This window comes from Rhineura floridana, chromosome 1 (assembly GCF_030035675.1).
Source record: "Rhineura floridana isolate rRhiFlo1 chromosome 1, rRhiFlo1.hap2, whole genome shotgun sequence".
Lineage (NCBI taxonomy): Eukaryota > Metazoa > Chordata > Lepidosauria > Squamata > Rhineuridae > Rhineura > Rhineura floridana.
The window spans coordinates 173,255,878-173,276,698 of record NC_084480.1 but is presented as its reverse complement, the minus strand read 5'-3'; the positions used below and the strand labels follow the sequence as shown (position 1 = coordinate 173,276,698).

Below are 20,821 nucleotides of genomic sequence, written 5' to 3'. Positions count from 1 at the left end.
CCAAGCCCTCTCTTTGGGAGCATAATCTGACTCCTGTCCTGTGCACATGTGAACTCAAGGGCTTATTTCCAAATAAATGTAGTCCAGATTGTGCAGTATGCCTAGATTTCAACATGTTTATTGGAATCTAAGCGCTTGCCTAAATATATGAGTGTTGCTTTTGTGTCTGCATTAATCTTTCCTCCACTTTGTGGATAGATAAGGAGCAATTTTATAATGAGAAAAAGGTCAATGATATATCTAGGCCTGTGTTATCAAGCCTGAGTGGGAGAGGTTGTCTAAGCTCTGTTGCTACCTGAGTGTTTTTACACAGAGATCCTAGTCATCGAATCAGGGAAGTTGTATGTGCAATGTAAAATGAGTACAATAGTATTCTAATACGTCTTCGATTTGATCTAGAAGTTCAACAATTCATATCTACTCCTCTGACTGTACCACTCAGAATTAAAGTAGAAGGATCACATATTCCAATCTCTTGAAAATCTTGCATATCAGATAGAAGGTCTAGGCTAGTCTGGTCTAGTCTACAGTTCTTTCTCACATACTGTGCATGCAGATTCTTTGTTTGAAGGCAGTCAACATGTTTATTCCCCACATAGTATGTGCTTTTTCTGAACATGTAGATTGTCATAGTGGCACTGTATGATATCTTGGCAATTACTACTTCAGTATTCCCCTACTTTATCTAACACTCCACTGTTTAGCATTCTGACCTTTGTCTGTTCAGCTAATAAAGGGGTACTGGGCAGTATTTAAAGGGGGGGCAAGGATGAAATCTAATTCTTTCAGTGACATGTTTACTGGTATTTTCTATTTATTTAAACCTGGCCTTTCTTTCTATGTTCCTAATAGACAAGCATGTTGCAAAGTGAACTGCCAACATTCAGTGCTCAGCAAATGGACATTTATGAGGTTTTAGAAGACTCCAGGGGGTGGTTTCAACTAAATTGTATTCAGAGGAGACCCATTGAAATTATCTAAATTTATCATGTCCATTAATTCCAATAGATCTACTTTGAGTAGGACTAACATTGGATACAAACAACCCAGAGCCTTTAACATTGTGATATCTTCAGGGAAGAACTGGGTATTCTGTTGGGGGGTTTATTGTTTGTTGGTTTGCTTGCTTGCTTATCCATTTAAACAGAGTGAAAATTTCTGCATAAATTATATGTGGATTTCCATCTGAATGATACTTGAAGCTTTAGCTTATCCTGAAGGTATTTATTTATTTATTTATTTATTTATTTATTTATTTATTTATTTATGGATTTCCCAACCTTTCAAGATAAATTACCCTCCCAATGCAGTTACAATTGTCAGTAAAACAAAACGGTGAGATTACACAAAAACCATGTGTATGTGTGTTATGTGCCTTCAAGCTGATTACGACTTATGACGACCCTATGAATCAGTGGCCTCCAAGAGCACTTGTTATATAGGTCCATCCTAAAAGCCAAAAGAGGGGGGGATGTATTTCCTTGGTACTCAATAGCCTAAAAGTTCTCACGGGCACACCAGAGAGCAAGGGAGTCAATGCTGCTCTTAAGGCTAATATGGGTGCAGAAGGTCCTTCACATAGCCTGATCTCAACCCATTGAGAGATTTATAGGTTAATGCCTGCACCTTGCTTGGAAACAAATAGGCAATGTACGTTCATAACAACAAGCTCTGACAAACTTTCTTGCTGCTGCATTCTGAACCAACTGAATCCTCCAAACCATCATTAAGGGAAGCTCTACACAGAGTGCATTAGAGTAATCTAGCCTGGATATAAACAGTGGGGCAAAATCTCCCTTCTCTAGATAAGGCTATAGCTGGTGAACCAGCCAAAGTAGGAAAAGCACTCCTACCTCTACCTCCATAGAGAGTGTTGAGTCCAGGAGTACTCCCAGGCTGCATGTTTAGTTCTTTAGGGGGAGTGCAACACCAACCAGAATGGAGCCTTGAGGTACAGGTACCCAAAGCATATGGCCAAGGCCTGGAACAGAAGTCCCCCAGCACCAACTTCTGGAATTGACCCTCCATGTTGGACTAGAGCGACTGCAACACAGAGCCCACCAAGTGCTGACCCAGAGAGACAATCCAGGTCAATTGTATCATATGCTGATGAGAGTTAAACATAAACCAAAAGGGTCACATTCCCTCCATCCATCCCTTAAACTAAGTCAGCCACCAAGACAGTTTCTGTCCCAATTCCAAGGCAGAAAGATTTAAGTGGATCTATATCAATCAGCTAGAGCTGGCTGCAAATGTCTCTGTGGTGCACCTGTTATCAGCAAAGCCAAATATTGCTACTCTGTAAAATGTGAAATTTTTCTAGGAGCATATAAAATGGACAAAATAATTTTTGGACACAGCTTTTTATTACAGGAATAGTATCATTTCCCAAATACATGACAAAGTTTCACAATTCAACTGGAAAATGGGGTGAGCACTGGAAATTTATCACTCACTCCATTTATATCCTGCCAGGTGCTTCAAAAATAGCCGAGGAGGAGAATAAATTCCATGTTTTGAATATATAAAACAGAAAGCTGGAAATGTATCATTGCTTGTTTTCCACCAGCATTTTTTATGAAGGTGGGTTGTAGTATATCAACAAAATTGTTATTTACAATGTTATTTACCAAACAGCAGAACATTTAGCATGCTATTCCTCAAAATGACTACACATAAATATGTAAGTGGCAAAACAAAACAAATCTCTTCAATGTTATCTGTTACAAGACCTCTTGCAGTTCTCCATCTGAGACTCAGAGTGCCGCTGTTGGCCAATATAGTTCTCATAGAGGAGCAGAAAATACTGATGCTTCCTGCATTGTGATTGTTCATTCACAGACTACAGAGCTGGGAAACAGCAGGACACAGGGACATCCACACAGTTATGCTGAGAAACAAAAAACACTGCAAAATATAGAAATCTAGAAGCAACCAGTGCCTTGTTTATAATCCTTCACTGAATATTTCTGAATCCTGATGGGAATCTGATACTCCTCAGCTTATCTGATCACAGAAAACAAGGATACAGCACATTTTTCTGCAAGTGGGATGGACGACAGGTACAGATCAATGAGAAGGCAAGTACCTCTCCTCTTATTATTCTCTTTTTGTAGCCAGACTGCCTCAGAGCACATTCGGTATTCCATCCCTGAGGAAATGGAAAAGGGCTCCATAGTAGGGAACCTTGCCAAAGATCTGAGACTGAATCCTGGAGAAATAGCAGGTCGCAATCTGCATATCCTTTCTCTAGGTAAAAAGCAATACTTTACTCTCAGTGCAGAAAATGGGAATCTATATGTAAGGGAGAGGATTGATAGAGAGGAACTATGTGGGGAAACTGCATTCTGCCCCATCAATTTTGAAGTGATGGCTGTCAACCCTATGAGTATTTTTCATGTAATGGTAGAGATTCAGGACATTAATGATAATGCACCCAATTTCATAAATGGGAATATCAAGTTAGAGACAAGTGAATCATCTTTACCAGGAACAACATTTCTCCTTAGAGAAGCTGAAGATCCTGACATTGGGTTGAATTCTCTCCAGGATTACCACCTTAGCCTAAATCAGTATTTTATTCTGGAAGTGAAAGAGAGAAAAGATGGAAAGAAATATGCAGAATTAGTACTGAATAAACAGTTGGATCGAGAAAGTGAAAGCAGTTTCCAATTAATCCTTACGGCTCTGGATGGAGGGAATCCTGCCAAAACTGGGACAGCCAAAATATGGCTTAATGTCATTGATGCAAATGACAACCCACCAGTCTTCACTCAAAAAGTATACTTAGTCATCCTGAAAGAAAATGCCCCGAAAGGGTCTTTAGTAATACAGGTGAAAGCCATAGATAGAGATGAAGGTTCTTATGCTCAGATCAACTATAATTTTAGTAACATCCCTGAAAGTGCTCAACAAAAGTTCTACTTGGATCCAGAGGATGGGACAATTATAGTTAAGGAGGTTCTGGATTTTGAGGAAAGAGAGAGCTATGTGATGGCCATAGAAGCAAGAGATGGAGGTGGATTAGTGGCTCACTGCAATGTTGAAATAACACTCCTAGATGAGAATGACAATGCCCCAGAAGTGATTCTTGCCTCTATATCCAGCCCAATCCCTGAAGACGCTGCAATAGGAACTCTGGTAGCCCTCATCAATGTAAATGATAGAGATTCTGGAGATAATGGGGAAATTACTTGCCATTTACAGACTCATTGGCAATTTAAAATCATTTCAACGTCTAATAACTACTATAAGTTGGTTACAGGTGATCCCCTGGACAGGGAAAGCACTCCAGAATACAATATCACAGTCACAGCCACAGACAAAGGCACTCCCCCACTTTCCACACACAAAACCATCTCACTGCAGATCTCAGATATCAACGACAACCCCCCAGCCTTTGAGAAATCCTATTACACTGCCTATGTCCCGGAGAACAATCCTTCAGGCTCCTCCATTTTCCGTGTCAAAGCCTCAGACCCAGATCTGGACCGGAATGCTCATATCACTTACTCCATCCTCAACAGCATCACGGAGGAGCTACCTCTCTCATCCTTCCTCTCCATTAATTCTGAAACGGGCATTATCTATGCTCAGCGCTCTTTCGACTATGAGCAAATCAGGGAGTTTCAGCTGGAAGTGAGGGCAGAAGATGGAGGTTCCCCACGCCTCAGCAGCAATGCCACAGTGAAAGTGTTTATTCTGGACCAGAATGACAAAAGCCCTCAAATTCTTTACCCTTCTCAAGGGGGAGAGGGCTCCGCCTTGTTTGAGATGGTGCCTCGCTCAGCAGAGGAGGGATATCTGGTGACTAAGGTGGTGGCCGTGGATGCTGACTCCGGACACAACGCTTGGCTCTCCTATTATCTGCTCCAGGCCACCGAGCCAGGGCTCTTCACAATTGGTTCCCATACTGGGGAGATCAGGACATCTCGGGCTTTTCTGGAAAGAGATGCTGTGAAGCAGAAGCTAATAATCTTAGTCAAGGATAATGGGCAGCCACCACTATCTGCTACTGTGAGTCTCAACCTGGTGTTTGCTGAGAACTTCCAAGAGGCGCTCCCGGAAATTAGCAACCAATCCAGTGACTCAGAGTATCAATCGGATCTACAGTTCTACTTGGTGGTGGCCTTAGCTTTGATCTCATTCTTATTCCTCCTGACAGTGACTCTGGCCATTCTCATGAAGATTCGACGATCAGGGAATCCCAAATTCTTACAGTGCTTTGGTCCTGTTCCCCATTCAAACAACGCTGTCATATTCCCACCAAACTATGAAGAAGGGACGTTGCCTTATTCATATCAGCTCTGCTTATCGTCAGAGTCCAGGATACATGAGTTTACTTTTCCAACACCCAATGTTCAACCAGCAGAGAATAGTTCAGCCAATGGAGGCAATATCCTAAATTCTGAGATGGATAGAGCTAATATGGTGAGTTTTCTTTTGAGCAGTACCTACTTCACAGTCTACACAACTTTTTTTATTGAGACTGAACATTTGAAAGTATTTTGTAATGTACCTGATTCTATCATCTCTACATACATGGCTAATACATTTTAATTTATTAGCTCCTGCCCTGACACCTTTCAGGTATCCACATTCACTTTACTCAGTTTCCCTCATTTTGACCTTCATGAGTTCAGCTGAGTGTCCCTGTAGAACCTACATACATCAAGTATATGCATATAGCCTCCCTCTATTTAATGATGAATGCTGTAATTGTCAGAGTCTCTAGGCATGTGTATAAAGGCTAGGTACATGTATTTGCAAGTCTGCAGGGCTTGGTTCAGACCTTTAGTTGAACGTGTGAGGTCTTTATTGAAGAATCTTTATATTTGTATGTTACTGAATAACATGTGAGATCTTGAACATATTGTTACACTGTGTAGTTCTCCTGTTCAGGGTTCCAGCCAGCCTTTTCCATTATACTCCATTCCTCCCACCCCCACCCAGTTTTCTATTCCTCCCCCCCCCATTTAGCATTCTAAGACTTTTGAGCATGCTCTGTTGTGAGTTTCCCCTTCTCTGAGGTCTTTTGTCCTTCTGTAAAACTACAAAAAGTTGTAGTGTCTTGTATAACAGCTTTCTTCTAATTTGAAAAGTGTAAGAAAGTAGCTGTGTATGGGTTGCTAACACAGAACCCTGATCATATTATTTTAGCGTATGTATAATTACAAAACAGACAGGGACAGAAAAGGGAAACATTCTTATAAAATCATAAGAAGCCTTCATCATCGGTGATGCATACATAAAAAATATGATCCTGTGTCGAATGATGTTACTTCATTGATGGAAGGCATCTGCCAGTGCAACAGGAGCATCATTTTTGGTGATTTCCCCTAATCTCTGCAGCTCCCCCCCAGCTCTCTGGAGCAAAGTTAGGAGACATGCAGAAAGGGTGCAGGGGGAAAAGGAAATCACCAAAAATTGCCTGCCTGCCTGCCTCTCTCTCTGTTCTACTGACAGATGCCTCCCATCAGCAAAGTGACACCATTGCATTCCAAAACAAAGATACACAGTGGGTGTGTCTCATAAAGAGACCCAAATATATATTCAAATAGTATCTAAACGATTTACATCCACATACTATAAACGCTCAACAACTACAGATCAACAGCAAAAGACAGTTTCAACTATGACTCTTTCTCAACTTCCTGCAAATAATTAATAGCTTTTAATTCCATAGGAGAAAAGTTCTTTATCAGATTCCATTTTGGATCAATGAAGAGCATTAGTCCTTGCAATGTGATAGGCGCAGTTCTTCAAAACTTGTTGTGTCTTTCTTTATAGCAAATTTGCTTCCAGTAAGATATGCATAATTCTTTGCTGATGTGGTATTTTGCATGTGGATTCTGTATAGTAAGTGAAATTGTATAGTATAGATGTTTGGCTGTATTTTGATCTCTTTATTTGTCATGTAGACCATTGGAGAAGGAATGCCATGGGGGATCATAAATCCTGGAAATGATGCATCAAGGAAGCACACTGATTTGTTCATATCCACAAAATATAGGTAGTGCTCAGGTACTGGGATGAAGTAGAGAGTGGGGAGAAGGAATGCTGATCAAATGACACAAAACGACATATAAGTGTCAAATTTGTTTTAGGAAATGGGTATAGCACTGCTAGTCTCCTTGTATATCACAAGGAGCCAAATACGCATATCAAATTCCAATCTCTTTGTGCCCATACCTTTTGCTCTTTCAGATCCTCTACCCTCAGCAATCTGAAAATCTCCTGCTCTCTCAAACAATTTGGCCTGTTCACCTTACTGTTCCTTTTGCCTTGAACTCCCTCAAGAACACCTATGATGCCACCCCTCTTCCTTTCTTCAAATCCCTCCCTACAATGCACTTTTTTGTCTCACTTTTGGCTTAACCTCTTAGTCCTCAAACCCTACTGAAAATAAGTCTAAGAATGGCTGCATATTCTTCCACTTTTTCTCTTGCCTCCATCTGTTGCCTCTCCCTGTGTTGGGCTTTAGATTGGAAGCTCCCCTTCACGGGACAGGGACCTCTCTTGTCAGCTGCTTTGTAAAGCACCCTGCAGATTGATGATACTATACATAATAATAACAACAATATTAGAAGAAGGAGAGCTATTAGGTTAAAGAAATCTTTGGCTACAAGACCGGAAGGCTATCAAATGGATGTTTAAAAAAACTGTGATACATTCGAATAATGGGTTGGAACAATTATATGTGTGCAAATAGACTCCCTTGAAGAGTTGTAACTTTAAAGCTCAGGAGTGTTTGCCATCCCTTGTAGTATGTAACTTGTTTCTCTTGCTTGAGTCTTCTGAGGTGATTTGCTCTTCACAATCCACTTTATTGCTCCTTACGATGACTGATTGTATTGACAGTGAAAGCTTAATGAGAAAATGTTCAAGCCAAAAAGTCCTTACCTTGGGTACCAAGTGGCAGAGGACCATCTTGACCAAATGATGTTCTGTACAGCCAATTGGACCCTACACAGTCTCATCTCAGCTACATGAATAGAGCATCATTTCTGGTCCAAGAAGGGTTCCATGGGCTTCTCCTATCAGAACAGGAATCCTCCTGTCACCTGCTATACCTTTCCACACCCAAGGCATTTTTTTTAGTGATGAAGGAGTAACAAGGAAAGGAGAGCTATGGCTAAATCAAGCTGTTGATTAGTGTTCTGATCAAACACTTTACAAAACCTTCAATGTATGTATGTATGTTTTTAAATTTTAGATTGGTACAGTTTGATTTATTTTCAACATGGGTAAGAGGGCTGAGCTTCTTGCAACTCATACATTTACTCTGATTTACTCAGGGGAATTGTCCCTTTTAATGAAATGGAAATGGATTGCCTTCAAGTCGATTCCGACTTATGGTGACCCTATGAATAGGGTTTTCATGGTAAGTGGTATTCAGAGGGGGTTTATCATTGCCTCCCTCTGAGCCTGAGAGGCAGTGACTGGCCCAAGGTCACCCAGTGAGCTTCATGGCTGTGTGGGGATTCGAACCCTGGTCTCCCAGGTCATAGTCCAACACCTTAACCACTACACCACACTGGCTCTCGTCCCTTCTAATAAAGCCAGAGAAAAGCAGGAGATCTGTGACTGGGTACAATTCTCTGATATAATTTGAGATTTTAACCAGGGATATATGGAAATTCTTTGGAATAAAAGCAGAAATCACAGGTATAAGTAACAACTGATCATGTTTCTGCCAGGAAAATGCAAAATAAAATCGATAGGATATCAGTGCCACAATTCTGCTTTCCATTCTATGAAGCTCAGATTTCTGTTTTAGTACAAATTATTTCCAGACAAGACAGTGCAAATATCACAGTAATTGTAGTAAAAGCCCTTGAAGAAGTAATTTAAAAATACAAAGGAAAAGAGAAATTTTGGAGAAAGTCTTCTGACAATGAAAACAGATAATTTATATACCAGGAAAATTACACTTGGACAAAGAAAGAATCATAGAGTTTGAGGGAGCTTTGTAAGCCCTCTGTCCCAAGCTTAGTGCAGGAAAACCAGAGGTAGAGCATCCCCGATTGATTGCTGCCCAGCCTCTGCCTGAAGACCTACAGCAAGGGAGAACATACCACCCGATCTAGGTAATTGGTTCCATTGCTGAACTACTCTTATCATTTGGATGTTTCTTTTTCACATTCCAAAATATAACACCAAGGTGCTTTTCTATTTTAAACCAAATGAGAAAGAATCCCCTCCAGTTCTCCATCTGAGCCTCACCAGTATGGTGGCCAGAGAGAGAACAGAGGAGATCCGCTGATGTGCTTCCTAAGGAGTGATTGTTTAATCATTGCTGTGCAAATCAGACAACAGCAGATCACAAAGATAAAGCAATCCTGATGGAAAGAAAAAACGACCACATTCTGTAAATATTAAGCAGAAGGGAAGCTTATTTTTCCTTACGGAGATCCTACACCCAGATAGGGATTTTATCTGATTTGTAAAAAGGAGACAGCGAATGTATTGTGAGGCCAGATGGACCAAAGTAGGGATGGGAGAGAATATCTGACAAAATCGAACCTGGTACCAGATCCCGACTGAATTCACTAGTTCGCTATCCCTTTGGAGCGGCACCAATCTCTTGCAGCGGGCCACAGCTGTAATCGGCATGGATCTTGTGGCTGCGACTGCAATTGGAAAGATTTTTTTTTAATCCTCCCCCTATTTTACGTATTTTTTTCATAATTAAGATGTTGTATCAACCACAGGATTTCCATTTGTCCATTATATATTTTGAAAAAAATTCATTATTGCAATATAATGCAAAATAAAATTGGCTATATATATCTTCAATGTTAATTGTCAAATCATCCTGCAATGTCACATTTTTCAAACAAGGTATCTCAGAGCATTTTGAATCTCTTGTGTAGGAAACATTATGATGATGAGACTGACCCACGCTACCCGCCTCGCCCAGCCCCTGCCCCTGTTTCATGGCTGCTGTCCTGAGCTAACCAAGGGCTCTGTGTGTGTGTGTGTGTGTGTGTGTGTGTGTGTGTGTGTGAGAGAGAGAGAGAGAGAGAGAGAGGGAGAGGGAGAGAGACTGTGCGACTGACAGTGACAGACAGTGTCTGTGCAGTGCAGTGGGACTCTGCCGCCATCTGCCTGACTGCACTTTTCTCCCACACTCTCTCAGACTGTGTTTTTTAACTTTCTGTTGCCACCCCTCATGAGACCCTTGTTGATGTCCAATCATTGGTGCAGCTCCTGGTGCCCTGTCTAAGTGTGAGAGTTTTAAAAGGATCTAAATAAACCGGGAATTCATTGCTTAAACTAGATCGTAAAGCAACCTAAAAATTACACAATGTTTTTCTCCTCTGCCAAAAAACTTCGTGGAATGCTGTCATTTACATAGGTATCTATGAAAACAATTACATAATTTTTGCAACCCAAAAAAAACCCCTGCGATTGAATCACACAAAAACGCCCACAGCAGATCAAATCGGCAAGAGCCAGAGAAAGCAGAAACAAAAAAGGATGAATCGGTAAAGAAACGATGGACTATCGAACTGCATGCAGATTAGCACCATGCAAAGAACCCCATCCCTAGACCAAAGGCATGAAGAGAATGTCAGGGCACTCGCAAGGCAAGTACAGAACTGCTTCTCTTACTTTTGTCATTCTCCTGCTGGGCTGCCTTGCAGCAGATTCGTTATTCCATCCCTAAGGAGATGGCAAAGGGTTCAGTTGTGGGGAATCTCATCAAGGATTTGGGACTGAATGCCCCAAGGATTTGGGACTGAATGCAAGGTGTAATCTGCATACTGTCTATGTAAACAAAATGCAATATTTCAGATCAATGCAGACAATGGAAACCTCTATGTAAGTGCCAGAATAGACAAAGAGCAATTATGTGACAAAACACCAATTTGCTTTGTTAATTTTGAAGTAGTAGTTGAAAATCCACTAAATATTTTCCATTTAACTATAGCAATTCAGGATATTAATGATAATGCACCATTGTTTCCCAATGACAACATCAATGTGGAGATAATTGAATGCACTTTGCCAGGCACTAGATTACTGCTTGAAAAAGCTGAAGATCCTGACAGTGGAATGAATTCTCTCCAGAATTACCAACTTAACTCCAATCAGTATTTCACTTTGGAAGTTCAAGAGATGGAAGATGGAAATAAATATGCAGAATTGGAGCTATAGAAACTGCTCGATCAGGAAAATGAACAGACCCTTCATTTGTTTCTTACTACTCTGGATGTGGGTGAACCTAGAAGAATTGGGACTGTCCAAACATGGACTAATGCCACTGATGCCAATGACAACCCACCCATTTTCACTTAACAGGACTACAAGGTCAGTTTGCATGAAAAAACTCCAATTGGCTCCTTTGTGCTCCAGGTTGTAGCCTCTGATAAAGATGATGGCATAAATGCCCAGGACAGATATGAATTCAGCAACATACCAGTAAATGGGCAAAATAAATTCAGCTTGGATCCAGTTGATGGCATAATCTCTCTTATGGAGATACTGGATTTTGAGGAAATGAAAAGATACACTATGGCAGTAGCAGCAAAGGGTTGTGTTGGATTAGTGACACACCGCAATATTGAAATAAATGTTCTTGATGATAAAGATAATGGTCCAGAAATGATGTTAGCCTCCATTTTCAGCCCTGTTCCTGACAATTCTCTGCCTGGAACAGTAATTGCTCTAATCAATGTAAATGACAAAGATACAGGCCATAATGGAAAAGTTACTTGCTGTTTAGGAGATGATTTACCCTTCAAGAGTCTTCTCTCTTCTAACTATTGTAAACTCACAACAGACAGTTTGCTGGACACAAAAAAGAGTTCCTGCATATAATATTACAATCACAGCCACTGACAAAAGAACACTGCCTTTTTCCACACACAAAACAATTTCACTACAGACCTCTGATATCAATGCAGAGGCAGGTTATCTAGTAACAAAGGTGGTGGCTGTGGATGCAGATTCTGGGCACAACGCCTGGCTCTCCTGCCATCTGACTCAGGCCACTGAGCCGTCCCTCTTCATGGTTGGTTCTCCTACTGGTGAGATCAGGACAGCGAGGGCCTTTGTGGACAGAGATGCCATCACACAGAAACTCATCATCGTGGTGAAAGATAATGGGCAGCCAGCTCTCTCAGCCACCATTACTTTAAACCTGGTGTTTGCTGAAAACATCCAGGAGGCCCTTCCAGAAATGAAAAGCCAACTGAGCAGCTCAGAGTATCAGTCTGACCTACAGCTCTACCTGGTGCTGGCCTTAGCTTTGATCTCATTCTTATTCCTCTTGACTGTGATTCTGGCTGTTACGATGAAGCTCCATTGATCAGGGAACCCAAGGTTCCTACAGTGCTTTGGTCCTGTTCCCCTTTCCAAAAATGGTGCCATATTTCCACCAAACTTTGAAGATGGAACTTTGCCTTATTCCTATTAGCTTTGTCTGTCTTCAGAGTCCAGGAAGAATGAATTTACCCTCCTGACACCCAATGTTCAGATTGCAGACCATATTCTTAGCAGTGAGAAGTCTGGTGTGCCTTTTACAGACAATTTTCATTCTGAGAAGGATAAGGATGAAGAGGTAAGCTTTCTTGTCAGGAAGTATTTGCACTGCACTTTTCATACACTTCCCCACAAATATAAGTCTTAATTATGTACTTCTAGTATATCTACAAACGTTCTATGAGCTAGGGAAAAGGCTGTAATTATCGTGTGAAAGAATTATAGTGTGAGTATGTTTTTAGGACTACATCATGGTGCCATAAATGTGATGCAGCTTTTGGACTTTGATATTTGACTTCCAATTCATTATTTTCCTATCTTTGGAAGTACTATTAAGATTCTACTCCTAGGCACAAGAATAAGCCATTGAACTCAACATGGTTTGCTTCTGAGTAAAGATACATAGGATTGTGCTCCATGCCTACACATCAAACACCCTATTCAGGCATTCAGGGCAAACATATGAGCGCTTAAAGCATCCCATCTGCACTTCAGACCTTCTCACATTTAGCATAAAAGTATGAACAGGAATTCTGAGCACATTTAAACAGATGCACGTAGAATCCTCCTCACAACCAGAAACCTTAAGAATGTAGGGCTTCTGGTTGCAGGGAGAATTCCAAGCACATTCAGCTAAACACACTTAACATCCCTGCTGAATAGAGGAGGTCTGAAGTGTGTCTTGCATACACAGAGATGTTGGTGATGGAGCATGTATGTGTACCTACACAAATAAGTTTACTCACATTTTCCCCAAGCACCTGAGGGCTTATTGCAAATTAAGAGCTTCTCCAAAATAGTTTTCTTGAAATTGCTTCCTCCCTCTGTACAAGGAGCTGCATTATAGAGGGGGGGAAAGACAATAATCTTTCTAGGCCAGTGTTATCAAGCCTGACTGAGAGGGTCTTTGCATAATGCAACATGGTGCTGCAGTGTGAATGTTAGAAATTGGGACAGAAGTGCCAACTTATAATCAATAAAACTAATGCAATAAACCCGATATCTGAATGCAGGCTTTGGTTAGATTGAGAGACAGTGACTGGGCCAAGGTCATCCAGTGAGCTTCATGGCTAAGCAGGGATTTGAGCCCTAGTATCCCAGGTCCTAGTCTGACACTATCCACAATACCACTTCCCCTTCCTGCTCATAAAAATGTTGCATGTCAGAGAGAAGTGTTATGGCCTACAATGCATGCTCCTTCTATATAATGGGAAGACTATAGCATGTGCTTTATTTAACACATAGATTGTTATAACAATAATGTAGGATGTCTTGATAAGTACTGTTTTAAGATTCTACAACATGATGTAGCATTCCATTGTTTAGCAGACTAACCTTTGTGTTTTACAAAGTATTACATCTATACTCATCAGTGTTCTAATGGGGAGGTGAGGATGGTTTTGGTTCTTTCAGTGATGTTTTCTATTTACATATTTAGTGGTGTTTTCTATCGACAATCCCACTTTTTTTCTGTGTGCCAAATAGACAACCTTTTCGTAAAGTGAATTACAGAACAACTTTTAACATCCATGAGATGCTCAGAATATCAATATTTACAGTACAATCAGTACAGTAAAATATTTAAGTTCAGTGGGGCATACTCCCTAGAAAACGTGCATAGAATTCAACGTCAAGGCATTTTTGAAGATTCAAAGCCTTTACCATTTTGAACTGGATGTGGCTTTGTTTGTTTACATACGATATCGATTTAAGCAGAGTGAAAGTTCTCCAATTATCAAGTGTAGGTTTTCTTCTGGGTGACAGTTCCTTGAAGGTGAGCTTGCAGGTTTAATCACTGAACACCATTAGACTACTATTCAGCACTATAGCTCAGGGGTGGGGAACCTTTTTCAGTGCAAGGGCTGCATTCCTTCATGGGCAACCTTCTGGGGGCTGCATGGAAGTGATGGGTTTTACATAGACTAAGATGATATTGATTGTTATGAGTGTGCTGCCAAAGCTTCCTGTGACTGTTATGGGGGAGGTATTTATGCTTTATGGTATAATATATTTATTTGTGTTTTTAACAGTGTTGTAAATCACTTGGAGACCTTCAGGTAACAAGCGAATAACTAGTCTTATAATAATAATAATAATAATAATATAGGGGCCAGAGACAAAACGGTGGAGCAATGCATGCAATTCTTATCTTTGCACAATAGACTACATTCCAGCCATGCAAAAACCAGAGGTTTCTACACCTTTACCACATGCACATCTCTTACTCCTCCACCCAGGCAAGCAGCAAGTATCATAGTTCCAGGGACATTCCAGCTAGGCAAAGGTTCTCTAGGAGGGCATGGAGCAGGGTCAGTGAGAGATTGAAATGTGTGGTCCAGGAAGGAGGCATAGCCTAGGGAGAGGCCTGAAGGGCCTCATTCACTTCCTCACCCCGTTATACCTCAAGAAAATGCGTGGCATGCTCTTTAGTGAGCACTGTATTGTTAGTGCTGTTATGTTTCTATCACCTAACTACTGTATATACAGGAGATCAGCTAATCCATCAAGAGGTGAAAAGAGCTTGCTGAACATTAGGAATATCTCCAGGTGTTCCCAAGCACTCACTCACATCATCGTCAACTAACATAGCCATGTACATAGCTAATTAAGTGCATTGATTGACCAGAAGATGAAGAAAATATTAGCAGAGAGATAGCTGATGCAATAAAAAGTAAATTTTAAAAACTTAACTGTGGTACATTAGGGAAATAATTGTGTGTAACACAGAAATTCCAAACGCTTCTTTGCACACATTGGGAAAAGTCAGTCTAAAAACTCAGAATCTGTTAGGTCTGAGAACCACTTCGCATGTTTTTATGTGTAAACATAAGGTGACACACATATATACATATACAAATGGAAAGTTTCTCACTGGTACAAAAATATCTTTGCAAACGTGTTATCAGACAGGGACATTCATCAGTCAACTCAGTGTGGCAGTCTCTGAAGTGTGCTGCTGTGTAATGCATGAAATGATCCTAGGGGCAAATGAAAAGGCCAGAATAATTTTCAGAACAGTTGTGTTTATAATTACAAAATAATATACTTATTTTAAATAAATCATTCCTGAGCAGCACTTAGGGAGACTTAGGTGAGGAAATGACATAAATTACCTTTGAGTGCTGAAGGAGGTCTATGATTGACTAAGTCCACTTCTGGCAGCAAAGCTCACAGAGCCATCAATCCAAACTGAAAGTCAGAAATGTATTATGACTTGTTTTCTGTAGTGTAAGTTGACTTGTTGCTTATCCTACTGACAAAACACACAGACAAAATTCTAAAAATTATTTCCCAAACCACTGAAGATTTAACATACTCTACGTGAAAAATGGCATACAAAAGCATGAAAGAAGCAAGAAATCTCTTGTATGCAATTTAAAAGAGAAGACATGTCTTGCAGTTCTCCATCTGAGACTCAGAGTGCCGCTGTTGGCCAGTATAGTTCTCATGGAGGACTGGAGAATCCACCAACTGATGCTTCCTGCATTGTGATAGTTCATTCACAGAATACAGAGCTGGGAAACAGCAGGACACAGGGACATCCACACAGTTATGCTGAGAAACAGAAAACACTGCAAAATATAGAAATCTAGAAGCAACCAGTGACGCTGTTTATAATCCTTCACTGAATATTTCTGAATCCTGATGGGAATCTGATACTCCTCAGCTTATCTGATCACAGAAAACAAGGATACAGCACATTTTTCTGCAAGTGGGATGGACGACAGGCACAGATCAATGAGAAGGCAAGTACCTCTCCTCTTATTATTCTCTTTGTATTGTAGCCAGACTGCCTCAGAGCACATTCGGTATTCCATCCCTGAGGAAATGGAAAAGAGCTCCATAGTAGGGAACCTTGCCAAAGATCTGAGACTGAATCCCGGAGAAATAGCAGGTCGCAATCTGCATATCCTTTCTCTAGGTAAAAAGCAATACTTTACTCTCAGTGCAGAAAATGGGAATCTATATGTAAGGGAGAGGATTGATAGAGAGGAACTATGTGGGGAAACTGCATTCTGCCCCATCAATTTTGAAGTGATGGCTGTCAACCCTATGAGTATTTTTCATGTACTGGTAGAGATTCAGGACATTAATGATAATGCACCCAATTTCATAAATGGGGATATCGAGCTAGAGACAAGTGAATCATCTTTACCAGGAACAACATTTCTCCTTGGAGAAGCTGAAGATCCTGACATCGGGTTGAATTCTCTCCAGGATTACTACCTTAGCCTAAATCAGTATTTTATTCTGGACGTGAAAGAGAGAAAAGATGGAAAGAAATATGCAGAATTAGTACTGAATAAACAGTTGGATTGGGAAAATGAAAGCAGTTTCCAATTAATCCTTACGGCTCTGGATGGAGGGAATCCTGCCAAAACTGGGACAGCCAAAATATGGCTTAATGTCATTGATGCAAATGACAACCCACCAGTCTTCACTCAAAAAGTATACTTAGTCAACCTGAAAGAAAATGCCCCGAAAGGGTCTTTAGTAATACAGGTGAAAGCCACAGATAGAGATGAAGGTTCAAATGGCCAGATCAACTATAATTTTAGTAACACTCCCAAAAGTGTTCGACAGAAGTTCTTCTTGGATCCACAAGATGGGACAATTATAGTTAAGGAGGTTCTGGACTTTGAGGAAACTGAGAAATATGTGATGGCCATAGAAGCAAGAGATGGAGGTGGATTAGTGTCTCACTGCAATGTTGAAATAACACTCCTAGATGAGAATGACAATGCCCCAGAAGTGATTTTTGCCTCTTTATCCAGCCCAATCCCTGAAGACGCTGCAATAGGAACTCTGGTAGCCCTCATCAATGTAAATGATAGAGATTCTGGAGATAATGGGGAAATTACTTGCCATTTACAGACTCATGGGCAATTTAAAATCATTTCAACATCTAATAACTACTATAAGTTGGTTACAGGTGATCCCTTGGACAGGGAAAGCACTCCAGAATACAATATCACAGTCACAGCCACAGACAAAGGCACTCCCCCACTTTCCACACACAAAACCATCTCACTGCAGATCTCAGATATCAATGACAACCCCCCAGCCTTTGAGAAATCCTATTACACTGCCTATGTCCCGGAGAACAATCCTTCAGGCTCCTCCATTTTCCGTGTCAAAGCCTCAGACCCAGATCTGGACCGGAATGCTCATATCACTTACTCCATCCTCAACAGCATCACGGAGGAGCTACCTCTCTCATCCTTCCTCTCCATTAATTCTGAAACGGGCATTATCTATGCTCAGCGCGCTTTCGACTATGAGCAAATCAGGGAGTTTCAACTGGAAGTGAGGGCAGAAGATGGAGGTTCCCCACGCCTCAGCAGCAATGCCACAGTGAAAGTGTTTATTCTGGACCAGAATGACAAAAGCCCTCAAATTCTTTACCCTTCTCAAGGGGGAGAGGGCTCCGCCTTGTTTGAGATGGTGCCTCGCTCAGCAGAGGAGGGATATCTGGTGACTAAGGTGGTGGCCGTGGATGCTGACTCCGGACACAACGCTTGGCTCTCCTATTATCTGCTCCAGGCCACCGAGCCAGGGCTCTTCACAATTGGTTCCCATACTGGGGAGATCAGGACATCTCGGGCTTTTCTGGAAAGAGATGCTGTGAAGCAGAAGCTAATAATCTTAGTCAAGGATAATGGGCAGCCACCACTATCTGCTACTGTGAGTCTCAACCTGGTGTTTGCTGAGAACTTCCAAGAGGCGCTCCCGGAAATTAGCAACCAATCCAGTGACTCAGAGTATCAATCGGATCTACAGTTCTACTTGGTGGTGGCCTTAGCTTTGATCTCATTCTTATTCCTCCTGACAGTGACTCTGGCCATTCTCATGAAGATTCGACGATCAGGGAATCCCAAATTCTTACAGTGCTTTGGTCCTGTTCCCCATTCAAACAACGCTGTCATATTCCCACCAAACTATGAAGAAGGGACGTTGCCTTATTCATATCAGCTCTGCTTATCGTCAGAGTCCAGGATACATGAGTTTACTTTTCCAACACCCAATGTTCAACCAGCAGAGAATAGTTCATGCAACAATAAGTCTGATGTGTTTCTGTCAGCCAATGGAGGCAATATCCTAAATTCTGAGATGAATAAAGATGATAAGGTGAGTTGAGCAGTCCCTACTTTCCAGTCTACACATTTTTTATTGAGACTCTAAATTTTAAAGAATCTAGATGCAAGTGGCTGATTTCATCATCTCTATATATACAGCTGGCCAGATAGGCGACACATAAATTAAATTTATTATTATTATTATTATTATTAGCTGATGCATTTTAATTTCATATCTCGGCCTGATCTATAACCAATTTATTAGTTCACCTTTGTTTAATATTTAAAGTTTGAATGCTTTATCATTCTTTTGAAAATCTTTTGGAATAGTTTTTAGTAATGATTATGTCTAAATATTTTCCCTTCTAATGGAAAATATCTGTGTATAGGCTGTATGTGTTTGTGGGTGTATAAACACGAGTTGGGGATGGGAGGAGAGATTTTACTATAGACCAACATGTTTTCAAGTGGTTCTTTGGGGCACAGTGAAGAATGAAAGGAAAGGGGCTAAAATAAACTAAATTTAAATAGCATGGAAAATGAAATTGCTAACTGGATGTTAATGAGAATGGTCCACCAAAGGATGCTTGACCAGTCTGATATATTTCTTCACTAGTACCAATAATTATGTAGAGTGCATTTCAAGCATTCAGAACACTTCACATACATTGTCTTAATACCTCAAAAATGGTCCTGCAATTTTTATCTGCTTTCAACTGCAAGAACAAGCCTGTAAAGTATGGCTCACAGTTTTGTCTGGGGTTTTGACTAAGAAATCTATGTTTGTAGTTTGAGATAGATTTGAACTAGGAATTTCTCTGCCCACAGCTCACACTTCAGCCACTACGTGAATTCCCATGTATCTTTATTTTGATAGCCATTGACCAAATCAATTTGGCATGAATAGCTAAGTTAAGCAAAATGTAAAAGTAAAGTAGGGTTACCATATAAAGTTGTATATATCCCATATCCACAAAGAAAATAAAAGTGCAAAACAACTTTGGCCATTTAAAAAGTTTCTGACTATCTGCACCACAGTTTACAACACACTTCATGGTTATGTCCTCAAAGTAGATTGCAATTTAAAAATACAAACAAAAACTTGGTAAAATCATATACAATAATGCATTAAAATAACCATAGTACTGACGATGGTGGTGATAGAGCTTAAATAACAAAGTATATCAAAATAACAAGCAGAACCACTGTTATATCAGCTGTCCACCACATTCTTATTAGCCCCTGCCATCAAACAATATCATACCTGATATGAGACATCCACATATCACAACAAAATACAGTTTTTAACTGTATTTTTTAACTGTAAGAGCCTGCTGGACCAGGCCAATGGCATCTTTGGCCCAACCTGATGCCTGTGAGAAACCCGCAAGCAGGACCTGAGTGCAACTGAACTCTCCCCTCCTGCGGTTTCCAGCAACTAGTATTCAGAAGCATACTGCCTCCAATATGGAGGCAGAACATAGCTAATGTGGCTAGCCTCAGGAGGGGAGAGTGTTCTTGCACTCGGGTCCTGCTTGCGGGCTTCCCCCAGGCACCTGGTTGGCTACTGTGAGAACAGGATGCTGGACTAGATGGGCCACTGGCCTGATCCAGCAGGCTCTTCTTATGTTCTTATGCTCTTAGAAGCCACTGCTAGCCTTATCCTACATAATCCTCTTTTAAGTTGGTGGCCATCTACTCAGTCCATATAAACTGAGCAAAGTAGCAAAAAGTGAGGCAAATCTTTTATTGCTTCAGAATTGCAGATACAATAGTATAGTTCTTAACTGGCTCTGAGGTGGAGTCTTCCAAGGACCGCTGATGGCATGCTTGAAATGCCAAAGCAGTACATGCACATCTAAGAAGAATGTGCATCTCTATAATTATTTTTTACCGGTAAGGCATATTAAGAAGCTAGTCTTACAAAACTACACTTGCATGCACACTCAGAATAAAGATGTGAGACCTTTATTAACGTTATTAATACAAATTCATTAATACATAACAACTACAGAGCAGAGAATTTTGAAGAGCCTGCTTAGCTACCCAGTCCAAAATATACCTTTCCCCTGCTGACCCCCACACCCTTATTTGCCCCTCAAATCTTCCCTTTTACAACCCCCCAAAGGCCCACAATATTAAATATGGGGAGATAGCACATAGACCCATGTTTCTGCTGTACACAACATTCAATTCTCACTGTTGAACATCACTGTTGAGTATCAAGATGTGGGACAGAGGGAACATTATTTCCA

At 40.7% G+C, this 20,821-nt stretch overlaps 1 protein-coding gene and 1 pseudogene across 12 annotated transcripts in view; both read left to right on the top strand.

The window, feature by feature from the left end:
- The window catches only part of LOC133364983 (protocadherin gamma-C3-like), a 303,611-nt gene that overhangs the window by 102,614 nt on the left and 180,176 nt on the right, over nt 1-20,821 (top strand). Inside the window, exon 1 of one of the 12 annotated variants that reach the window (XM_061586281.1) lies at nt 2,859-5,430. The exons of 10 other annotated variants lie outside the window; for them this stretch is intronic. In XM_061586281.1, the coding sequence (XP_061442265.1) occupies nt 3,052-5,430 (2,379 nt within the window). In that variant the 5' untranslated portion in view covers nt 2,859-3,051. Of the gene's footprint in view, nt 1-2,858; nt 5,431-16,191; nt 18,619-20,821 lie in introns of those variants that run through there. One more of the 12 variants, XM_061586242.1, reaches the window with a different exon arrangement.
- LOC133375570 (protocadherin gamma-B7-like) lies at nt 6,967-14,250 on the top strand (annotated as a pseudogene).